The sequence below is a fragment of the Nothobranchius furzeri genome, chromosome 7, assembly GCF_043380555.1.
Source record: "Nothobranchius furzeri strain GRZ-AD chromosome 7, NfurGRZ-RIMD1, whole genome shotgun sequence".
Classification (NCBI taxonomy): domain Eukaryota; kingdom Metazoa; phylum Chordata; class Actinopteri; order Cyprinodontiformes; family Nothobranchiidae; genus Nothobranchius; species Nothobranchius furzeri.
Window position 1 is genome coordinate 59,834,937 of NC_091747.1, and position 12,344 is coordinate 59,847,280.

At 41.5% G+C, this 12,344-nt stretch overlaps 1 protein-coding gene across 6 annotated transcripts in view; it reads left to right on the forward strand.

The window, feature by feature from the left end:
- Nucleotides 1–12,344, forward strand: part of LOC107383076 (A-type potassium channel modulatory protein DPP6) — a 371,266-nt gene that overhangs the window by 243,669 nt on the left and 115,253 nt on the right. For all 6 annotated transcript variants that reach the window (XM_054751024.2, XM_015955500.3, XM_054751025.2 and 3 more), the window contains one exon: nt 6,526–6,640. In XM_054751024.2, the coding sequence (XP_054606999.2) occupies nt 6,526–6,640 (115 nt within the window). The remainder of the gene's footprint in view (nt 1–6,525; nt 6,641–12,344) is intronic.

The following is a 12,344-nucleotide window of genomic DNA, read 5'->3' on the forward strand; positions in this document are numbered from 1 at the left end:
TTATTCACTGTTCCTGCGAGGTCTTTTTTTACACCCCGTCTGTCTCTAATCTTCCAGTCCTTTGTAATCACCTTGGCATTACTTCAGCACATCGGGTCGACCTAATTAGTCCATTCATTATTATAATTATAAATCACAGAGGCAGGATTGGGAAGATTAGGCGAGGTTTTCGGCCTGTCTGTATTCTAAAGACAGACTGTGTGTGGTGAGTAGCCCGTGGTGATCTGGATAAACAAAGAAACTACACAAATTTGGTGCAAAGCTTCTGTTGGTGCTCATTTTAGATTCCTCGTGCGTGTTTCAGTTATTAAAATGCCTCACCCCAGCTGGTTCCAAATCAAAACAATTGTACAGCTTTCTCTAACATCTGCATATTCCCACAAGTCTGATCTACGCAGAAATGCTGTTGATTCATTAGCAACAAATAACATTTTTGGCAATTTCACACTTGCAGATTCGATAGCTTGTTTACTCTTAATTGGCTGTCTGCTGAACTTTATCTCTAATTAGTGAAGCCACAAACACAAACTGTGCACGTCATGCTGAGGAAGTTGAAAATGCAAAGTTACTTCTTAACGAGAAGGTCTGATTTTTGGTCTGAAAGCTGAGTGAGTTGGTTGTAAGCTGACAGTTTTGTGTGGAAGTGAGATTTGTAGACATCTGTTTAATGATCGGTGTTCAAACGTGGAAGTTTTGAAGAGCCTCAAACATTTGGTCACTCTGATTCATTGGATCTACTCAAAGCTATACAGTGCGGGCAACACTTAAGTTTAGGGAACACAAATTAACCATTAATTAGCTGCCAATTAAAATGTATATTAGTGGACTACTAAGTCTGAACTAGTCATTATTAAGCACTTACAGCTTATTACTAATTCAATTCAATTCAAAGATACTTTATTAATCTCAGAGGGAAATTAGAATTTCAGTACACACAGTTGTACAAGAATTGGTGACTGTGGTCATTCGCAACCCGAGTCGCGCTACCTTAATACCTCAATGCCGTAATTCTAACATTAACTGGCCGACGTAAATTAGAAGTTTTATCATAATAAGCCCTTCATAATGGTTTGTTAACTGAAAGTAAACAGTTTGTTGCTGATTAGCACACACACTAATTAGCTCAAACCAATATGTGGCTTTTAAAGAAGCAATTCAAGGGGAATAGTAATTCTTGCCTTAAAGTGGTTAATTAATACTAAACTACTGGTAATTAGGTATGAACAAAATCTGACTTTAGAACGAGGAACAGATTCTTGCTTACAATTGTTGTTTAGGCTCTATTAACATGTAGAGTTTGATGTTTATTTACATAATACCAGAACATAATATTTTTGGTTATTAATGCAGAATAACCATTCCCCTTGAATTACTTTGTTAAAAGCCACATATTGATTTGAGCTAATTAGCATGAGCGTTAATCAGCAACAAACCGTTTACTTTCAGTTAACAAACTATTATGAATGGCTTATTATGATAAAACTCTTAATTTATGGCCTGTTAATGTTAGAATTACAGCATTGGTAATAAGCACCTAATAATAGCTTAATAGTGACTAATTCTTACTTAGTAGTCCACTAATATGCATATTAATTGGCAGCTAATTAATGGTTAATTAGTGTTCCCTAAACTAAAGTGTTACCAAATCTTTTGTTATTGTTTTTCAGTTAATCTCTTGGATTGGATTGGATCTCAGGCCATTGCACAATTGAAATCCCAGAAAATTGTGATAGCTACTTTGCCAGGTGAGCCCGAATAAGGCAAAATATTACATGTAACAATCTTCTTCCTTTTTGGTGTCCACCTTCACGCTCTACATCAGCAGCAATGTCTTCCAACGATCCTATCATATTGTGCCTGGACATGAACAAGCCAAACCGGGCTTTATATAACACCCCTACAGCATCAACATGCGTGCTTTAAGGACACATCAGTGCTTGAGAGTCCCACGTTGTAGATGTGCGTCCACCCAGGACCCAGAAACAACGCTAACGTTACACACGGAACCATGAGAACTTTATTTCTGGTGTCATAAATAGGTTTTATCTTGTCCGGATCACTAAACAGAGCTTTAAATGAGCTCTAGAGTACAAAATGAAACATGTATGGCTTAATTTCCCACAGTTAGCTTATGGTAGAATGCGTGGGAGCAACAACCAGTCACTCGCTAAACTAAACTGTCCACTTCTGCCATCTATTGGCAGAAATAAGTAAGAGCTGCTGTATGTGTCTTAAGTAGGTGAAATTTCAAAAGCTAATGCAAAATCATTCACACTGATATTTATCTAAAACACAGATACATTTGTAAAATGTTGAAATTTAGGGCGCCCCACGAACATAAACCACTACAAACGTGGCAAAACTGAAAACCAGTACAAGTGAGTCCACGGCATTCTTAATACACACCTCTCCAAAACCCTGTAAACACCATGTGTTCTAGTTGAGTTTTATTATTACGTCTCCGTTCTTGTGCAAAGGGTGTCCTAAATTCCATTATTGGAGACTGTATTAATGCTTATTCTCTATAAAACAAATTTTACTTCAACGTCTTCTTCGTTTCTTTACAATAAACTGATTTATTTGTGGCTGAGTCTAAAAAAATGCTAATTAAATCACATTTGAGGCTGTCAGCACAACATTCATTTATCAGTGGATGCCGGGATGATCCAGAGGCAGACCTGAACTCATGACTTGGCATCTTTTTATTTATGTTTATGGCTCTCTTTATTGCACTCATTCATTTCAATCAACTTTCGATGCATCTGAGACTTGGTTCAGTGACTTTAAAACAATAAATAAAGTGCGTGAAATCGTCCTCACAGCAGCTGATAAACGAAAGCAGGCAGGCTATCATGACTCGTCATTAAATGCTCTGCTTAGTATTTTCATGCATCCTGCTTCTGCTAAAAAATCTAGAAAACTATTTTAATCTATTCACATATATATCAATTTGTGTTTGTATGGATGAATCTTTTAGTTTTAGGACTGTTGGATAATTTATTTGATCTGGGACGCGGCTTAGATCATGCCCCCATTATTTATCTGTCCAGTACAGAAAGTATGCTGGAGTGGCTTCGGTCTTGGTGACATCAGCACCTAATGTTTTCTCACATTTTGTTTGTAGCACACAGGATAAAAACCGATGTATGAGAGGATTTGGGTCCTTGATGACCATGAAAGGGTGGCTTCAGGGGGTCAAAGTGTCTTGTTTGGATTCTTTTCCATGCTTGTTTTCCATAATGGTCTTTTGTGGAGTGTATCAGAAACAGAGTGTTATCGGTCTTCCTTCCCTGGAAGTAAAGAACCAGGAAAGTAAGGTCCAACAGCTGGAGATTGTCCAGGAAAGAAAGGAGTTTCCTACAGACCTACCCGTAACGGATGGTGCCGAAACCCAGAACCGAACCAGGGACCTTTAGGTTACGTCAACAAGACTGAGGTGTAAACGTTCTAGTCAAAATGCCCTCCAGAACCTTTTTGAACATTAGCAGCATTGTGTTTGGAAACATCTTTAGTGTTGTTGGACACTTTTGAATTTTGAGGATTCAACTTTTAAATGTCATCAAGTAACATTAATGCTTTAGTTTAAAGTACTGGCTCAAAGTGATCTAAACAGGTTTTCAAGTTAGATATTTAAAATAATTCCAAGAAACCTGAAAATATAATTTTTTATGAGCTTTAATGATACGTTTTTTCCTCTTGTCTCCAAAGTAAGTCCAACATTTGAATAAAATAACCGATATGTGGAAACAAGTCTTTAAAAATGTCTTAAGAACTTTTAATCTTGCGTCTTCTTGAGCTGTCCTTCTTTTTGCCCATCAAAGCACCATCGAACTAATGAACTGGTCCGGGGTTTTAATAAATGTGGCTAATGGACAGTCTGGTAAATGGACCTGATTGTTCTTATCTGCAGGCTAATGATTTTCTCGGCTCTTTTCAATTACAGTGTGGAAAGGGGTCACTAAAAGGTTTGTTTCTTACCTCAGCCATTCAGCTTCATTAAAGCCGTGGTGTGTATTCATTAACACTGCAGTCATAGGTCCCTAAAGTATGTGCTCTGCTTCTCCATTTTATCCTTTATAAATGCATTAGAAACGTGTTAATCCTCCATTAACAGTTTGTTTTTTGGGACTCCCTCTTGGTTATGATTTAGCTCTTACTTGTGGGACTGTTCGGCGACGGCGGTTTTAAAAAATCATGTTTTTATTCCTCCAGCTGCTTTATCTGTCGAGGTTCCTCAGCCATTGTGCCTCAGCTCACACTTTAGACTAATAAGAAGAGAATAACTGAAGTGTTGGTGAAGGTTCTCGATCATCCAGGTCGCTGTAATCCTAAATGTCTGAATGGAATCCAGCGAGACTTTCTTGTTTAGTGAAGCTGTTTCACGCATCATCTGAAATGTATTTTCAGATCTGGTCTTTTCAATTGCAAGCTTGGAATTCTACAATCAGACCTAAAGATGTTTCCTCTTACCCCAGCATGGGTAGTGGTGGGTTTGGTTCCACCGCTCGCACATCGGCATGCATTGAGCACATACTGGGATAGAGTTGTGCAGCTTGGCTAGATTCTTCCAGAAGACATCAAGCTCTGCAGTTCAGATTGGGCCAGTCAGGAAATGACATACGGGAGCTGTGTAAATTATGTCAGGTCTATGGTTTCCCCCAGAAGTTGAGTTAAGCCTGGCGTTTTTGAATGTTGGGGGGGGGGGGGGGGGGGGGGGGGGCAGTGCTCCTCCATGAGAGCGGGGGTGGGGGGTTAAACACGTTCCGCTGCTGTTTCTCACCAGTATCAGCAGATGGAGGGCTCTAGTTTCGTTGCGCTGTTCGTGTCACCGGACACGTCGGAGAGGGGGGCGGGGCATGACGCTTAGCCTGTCGGGTGGCCAAGCAAAGCCTGGCTGGCCGCCAGGCTTATAAAGCACTGGGGGAAACTCTGAAGTTGGATTCATGTACAGGAAGGTGTCACGGTCTTGGCTTTGCTTTTTGCAGATGATGTGGTTCTGTTCATGACCTTGGGCGCTCTATAGAACTCTTGACTCCTCCAAGTCTGAGTTTGGGATCCTAAGTGGAGTTTTAGGATGGAGCAATGGATAAACTAGTGGTGAAGGGTTAAGCTTGGTTTAGGCTTGAAGCATTCACTTTCCGCTTGGTGATGCGGCTCGCGGATGGAACGCGCTTCACAACTCGCAGCGTTTATGGTTCATGCTGCTCGTCTCTGCGGTGAGCCAATATTCTCCCAAACTGTAGGGGGCAGCATGGAGCTCTACGGCATGCATCCAACACTACACCATAGTAGAAGTAGAAATTACTGTTGTTTACAACATGGCATTCCAGCATTTTTTAACAGCGTCCTCGTCTTTTCCGACAGTGCGAGCTATTTCTCTCCAAGAATTATTAACAACATGTTGATCACGGTGATCTCTGAGAGCTGAATCATACAAATGTCTGTATTTACAAACCTCTGCCATACTAGTTCTTGCCAGTCCGCCATGTTTTTCCGCGTACAACCGTCCGCGTGGTTAGAAAATTTCCTAGTTGCGCTGTGCGGAAATTTTGGGCCGTGCGGAGGCGCGGTGGAGGGGCGTGGTTGTTAAAATGACGCAATTTCGCCACGCGGAGCCATGCGAACCTCGCGGACGCGTCAACTATAAACCAACCTTAAGGGTTACTGTTTTACCGTGATTCAAACAAAATTTAGCTAATTTTCTTACACTTTTGTGTTTCCAACTTCTCCCGCAGTCCCAGCCTGAGGAGAAACTGGCGTTAGGATTCACAACTTCATAAATATGAAGCTGAAACTCCAGACTGGAAGTCTGGAGAATGTCCAATATCCAGATCTGCTGATTGAACTTTCAGGGATTATTGCCCTAATTCATTCTGCAACTTTTCCTCTCCTCTAATTGTTCTGCGAGCCACCTGCTACACATCACTTTGTGTCCGACCCATTTTACATCAAGAACAAACACAAGCGCTCGTGTTCTGAAAAGGCATTTCCCACCGCACCTTTTGATTCATTTTTCATTAAATAACAATGTTTAACTAAACAAAGCTTCATCAGGTTCATCTCTTTTGGACTCATGGGTCACACATGAAAAGAATGCCCCCAAGGTTGCTCATTACTCCGAGCGCTTTCGCCAGAGCCAAAGCTTCTCTCTGCACCGGCGTTAGGCGTGCAATTCACCACCGTGTCGTGAGCTCCATTTTTATCTGTCACATTCGTTTGCGTGTGATGGCCGCTGATCCTTCACTCATTAAGTATTCTCCCCCTCCTCCTCCTCCTCCTCCTCCTCCTGCTGCTGCTGCTGCTGCTGCCATCGAGTCTCCTGGAGAAGCTGCGACTCTGACTCATGTTCGTCCTTGACTGACACCCACATCTTTTTTCCCCTATAAGCTTGCCATTTGCACCCATCCAGATTTTTGACTTCTCTTTCTCACCTCTTTCCTTTTTTCTGCCTCATTAATTCTACATAAATCTGACTGGTTGTAACGTTCCTGACCGTTTTCCTTCTCTCCTCTGCCGTCTCCACAGGAGCTGGTGGGCAGCAACCCTCCTCAGAGGAACTGGAAGGGAATAGCGATCGCCCTCCTTGTCATTCTGGTCATCTGCTCGCTAATCGTCACCTCCGTCATCCTGTTGACACCAGGTACGCGATGCAGGGCTGGAGGAGGGCTGTGGGGAGGAGGGCGCCTCAGCTGCACACGCTTCACGTTGCTGTGTTTACACAGCTATTGTTATGCACAGACATGCCCATTAGAGTTCACAATCAATCTCCCCACAAACAATGCAAAGAACAAAGTGTCGGCGGTGACTCTGTCCTTGTGTGGCACGGGTGCTGGTGTCTAATATCACCCTTTACATCCAAATCTAGCTTTTACAGATTTAGTCAAGGTCGGTAAAGCTCATTAAATTTAGCTGCTGCAACTGCTTCATAAACAGGTCCCGGGTGTGCCTTCTCAGTCACATATTTAAGCCATCTACCTTTTGTTTAGGTGTTTTAAAGCATCAAAGTTTCACTTGCCACTGACCTTCAGGCTCCCTCTCTTTTTTTAGGTTTAATCAGTAGACCATCTGTTTGCATTCGGGCTCATGAAGCTCCTTGAAATGATTTTTACGCACTGCCGCAGTTAAATCAGTTAATATAGCTGTCAGTGTGCGTACATTATAATTAATTTATACTCACTGTGAGTAATCAGCGGGTCCCCGTTTATGATGTTCTGTCACTGAAGATTGGAGGTTTCTAAAATTATGAAAGTAAATTAAAACAGGCTGTTTGTTTATAGTTTTATGCAGCATTTTATAAAGTAGCACTGAAGAGTTTTAAGTCTTTAACTTATTGCTTTCAAACTGGTTTCAGTGGTTCTTGAACCAGAAACTTGAGCAGCTTCACATGGGACAGCTCCCTGTAGCCGAAAACTGCCCTGAACAGCTTTGGTGGTTCGTGTAGGCACAAGTGGGAGGTCTCTACTTGCTTTATGGCTTTACTGTGCCAGTAGTGCAAATAAATTCTAACAGTTAGCTTTTTCAGTTCGCTGACTGTCAATAAAAGGCACAGGAAGAAGAAGTTTGCTTTTTTGTTGGCATCATGGCAAAGCCTGGAAGAAAGGCAAGGCAAGGCAGCTTTATGTATAGAGCACATTTCAAACACAGAGGCAATTCAATTATCAGGACATGATCTGAAAACAACATAAAATCACGTTAAAATGCACACTAATGGAATTAAAGTTTAATCAATCAATCAATCAATCAATCAATCAAAGCTTTATTTATAAAGCGCCTGCCGCAACCCTGTCAGGAAGCCCAAAGCGCTGAACATGGTACAGTTGTAGGTAAATATATTGAATAAATCAAAAATAAAAGCAATTCAAATGACAAAATACAAATTACAAAAAAGGTGAAACATTCTGGTACAGGACAAATGTGTAAAACAATGGATTGAGTGAACCAGTGAAAACTGTGAAATAAATTCAACATAAAAGAGGGCCAAAATCAAACATGTTCAGGAAACGCCAAGCGGAGGAGGTGTGTTTTTAGGTGACTCTTAAAGACTGGCAGAGATGGGGACAGCCTAACTGAGGGTGGCAACTGGTTCCAGAGTGACGGTGCTAGGACTGAGAAAGCCCGGTCCCCGTGAGTACGACACCTAGAACGAGGGACAGCGAGCAGGCCTTGGTCAGAGGAGAGCAGAGCGCGTGATGGGGAGTGTCTGTTCAGGAGAGTGAATAGATAGGGGGGAGCACCACCCTGGAAGAAATCATAAACAAAGACGAGGATTTTGAATTGTGAACGATAACAAACCGGAAGCCAGTGCAGCGTGGCCAGAACCGGACTGATGTGGTCCCGTTTCCTGGTCCCAGTCAGGAACCTGGCTGTGCTGTTCTGCCCAACCTGTAGGCGACGCAGTGATGACTGACACAACCCTGCATAGAGAGAGCTGCAGTAGTCAAGCCTAGAAATTACAAAGGCATGCAGTACCCGCTCCAGGTGGGCTCTCGACAGCATATGCTTAATTTTTGCAAGGCGTCTCAGGTGAAAGAAACTGGACCGGATCACAGAATTGATGTGAGCATCAAGTTTCACCCCCAAACCGGTTACGACGCAGCATAAGAAACAATTCATTTAAAGGCTGATGAGTACATGAGGGTTTTAGTTTGGTTTTAAACAACACGAGGGTTGGGGCAGATCTGAGGTCCTGGGGCGGCTGATTCCATATGTGAGCAGCGTAGTAACTAAATGCATCTCCACCATGTTTTGTTCTGACCCGAGGTTCTACCAGCTGATTGTTTCCAAGGGATCTCAGAGCCCTATTGGGTGTTTATACAGGGATGAGATCTGACGTGTATTCTGGTCCCATGCCATTGGGTGATTTATAAACTAGTAGGAGCACTTTGAAATCTTTTCTGTAGTTTACTGGTAACCAGTGTAGAGAGCTAAGAACAGGAGTGATGTGCTCCATTCTCTAGTTCTGAACAAGCTGCAGTTGCTTCACAGCTTTTTTGGGAAGACCAGTTAGGAGACCATTGCAGCAGTCCAGCCGACTAGAAATAAAAGCATGAATACGTTTCTCTAAGTCTGGTCTGGACATGAGACCTCTGACTCATGATATCTGATGAAGGTGACAAAACGCTGATTTAGTTATAGCCTTAATATGTCCAGAGAAGCTAAGGTCGGAGTCAATGATAACACCAAGAAAAAGGAAAGTCCAACTTTTTTTTTGTTTCTGAACTGCCGGTTATCAAAATGCAACACCATGTCTGATGACATCATTGGCCCATTCTCAATACTCGCACTGCGCCCTGCCAACGTCAGCAAAGTGCACTTGGAGAAAGTGTGCAGTAGGGTTCGAATGCGTAGTGCACAACTGTGCAAATAATCGCAGAACTGAGACGGGGAGTGTTGCGTCATCGATCACAACGCATGCCGGGATGCTGGTCGCTGTGATGCTTTTTTCAAAAACCTTTATTTACAACTTTTAAACAAACAGCCAAACAGTTATTTGAAATAAATGTACATGTATTGCTGCTTTGTCTAAATGTTTTAGAGCATCAACTAATCATCCTAAAATTAACTGATTTCATTAGAAAATACATATTTTCAGAAAAGGAACTTGAGCCTTTTCTCCTGAAAATCAGTTAGTGTGACTCGTGGGTAATTCCCCTGCCCGAGGTCCGCATCGCTGCAGACTTGGGTGAAGTGCAGATTAAGGGTGCAATGGGGGCGTGGTCAACTTCCGCACTTGAGAATCGGGACACCCTTCGCACTCGCGCCCCTGGCCGGGAACATGCAAATGAAGGGCGCAAGGGTGCAACAGCGAGTATTGAGACTGTCAATCAATCAATCAAATTTATTTCTAAAGCGCTTTTCAAACAAAGTGCTTTACAAAATGACCCCAGATTCCCATAACAGGTTAAAAACATTAACAGACATTTGCAAGCACACGCACGCACACACACACACAAGTAAAAATTATATTTGGCTGAGTCCAGATGAGCCAAGTAAGGTAAGGGAAGGAAACACCATCAGAGGAGCCGTCTGCCCCGGCAGCATCAGGTCTTCCACAGTAAGTCAGGGCGCTCAGAGGAGCATAGACCCCCACCTATAGAGCGCCCAGGAAGCTACAGTCGACCACCGCTCCCGGGGCAGAGGGCCCCTACAGAGGAAACATTGGATTAAAATGAGTAAAAATACAATAAAAGAGCTAATATAAATGACAAAAGTTAGAAAATAAGTAATAAATAAAATCATATAGACAGTAAAATAATATTAAATAATAAAACTGCTAAAATATAATCATATAAAACATGCCGTGCAAGCAATAAAATATAATCATGTAAAACAAGGAATAAAACTGTAGTAAATATTTAGATAAAAGCTAACCTAAAAAGATGGGCCTTGAGCCTGGACTTAAAAACATGAAGACTGGGCCATTACCTTCAAAGCCTGCTGCAGGGTTGTTTACGACATTTGTAATTCCAATTTCAACCAGTAGGGGGAGAAGCTGAAAACTTAAAGAGCAAGTCAACCCCTACCAGAATCTAACTCCACTCCCACTTCATGTTTGAAAAATGCAACAAATGCTGTTGCCTGGCAGACCGCGAGGGTGAAGCTGCTAACAAATACACACACACAGGCTCACGACAGCTTTGTGACATCATAATGTACCAGTTTACATCATAGCATACCTCTTAGCCAATAGTGGTGGCAGATTTCAATTAAAATACAGTGCAGAGTTTTTACCTGACAACGGCACAACACTGCCAGTTTTAGGCAGAATATTTAAATTTTAACTAAGATGCACTGAAGTGCCAAATTATTGACGACACGTGTCTACAGCACGATTAGACACTCGTTTATTTAGTTTATCAGCAAAAAAGTTTATTTGGGGGTGACTTGCTCTTTAAGTGTTATTTTAGACGTAAAAATGTCAGAATAAAAATACCACTCGACATATGAACAAAACTTCCTGGCAGGAAGTGAACAAAAAAACTTGAAAAACCATGCAGGTGGTTAAACTCACCCTCATCTCTCCACTTCCTCCTTTTTGTGCAGAAATACCTTTTGAACGCATACAAGCTGGATCCTTTCACCTGTGAAGGCACAGACAGTGTCCTCCAAACTGAAGGGTATTTTATTTTTTTAAAGGAACGTGCATTTTCGTATATGCACTGGCCTTGTCAAATGTGTTACTGGAAGTTGGTGGGGATTAATTAGGTGTGTGGAGCAACGAAGTGGAGCCTCAGGATGACGTGACTCCATGAATCATTCCTCAAGGACAGCGGGTTTGTTTGTGCAGATACTTTTCCGTTTCCCTCCTCCTTCAGGTTATCGTTCTTATGGATTAACCGCTAATTGAATCCCTGAATTCTGCGAAGTTTCACAAAATTAAAGAAAATTTCTTTTCTAAATTGTTCTGCCCAGACCTCATGGGTGGGATTATTCATTTTTTCAACCCTAAAGAGATTCGAGGGCCAGATTAGGGCTGGTGCGGGAGCTTGTTCTTTAAATAAACATTTAAGAACTGGACACATTTGTAATTGCACAGCTTCAAATGTTTTTTTTTTCTTCAGTAAATGTTTAATTTTCTCTCTGCAAGAAGACGTTCTGTAGATGATTACAGTGTAGAGAGACATTTCGTTCTATAAACCCTGTTTGTGTTTCAGAAGGGTTTCTGCTGATCTCTAATTATTGTTAAACACCATTTCAGAGTGAGGTACTTACACGGCATTCTACGTAGGATTCATAAGCACCAGCTGGTGACAATATTTATAAATGCCATTCCAAAAAATGTTTCCATTTCTTGTTGAACGCTGTGGTTATAAATCTCTTTGAAATTCATTTTTTAAAACGTTCAGAATTAACCATTTTTGGTCAGAAAATAAAAACTAATAAAAAAGCAAAAAAAACTTGGGTTCAAGACTTCAAAGGATTTCTGAAGGAAGTGGATTTATGCAGTATTTTGGCCCAATTCAAATATGTGAAATAGTACTTATACTATAGGACGATTAGAGACAATTAGCTCATTTTCTAGTGCTAATTTGAGTGTTTTAATGAAAATAGAACTATTTTTAGACAGTCTTGGCATTTGTTCTAGTTATTTTGGTCCAACCTGCTGCTACAGACAAAAGTTTTTTTTTTGTGTGTGTGTGTGTGTGTTCTAGCCATCAGAGTTCATACAGAAATGCCGACAATCCTTTGCTTCTACAACCCAATTTTTAGCCCCTGATAATGAAATAATGGTGCTAAGCTAGCTCTGACTCTGGTTTAGTGCATATTTGGTGGAACTTCAAACTTGTAAATGTTCAGCAGTGCCATCAGATCAGAAGAGGCACCAACCTGTTGGATGCAGGAAC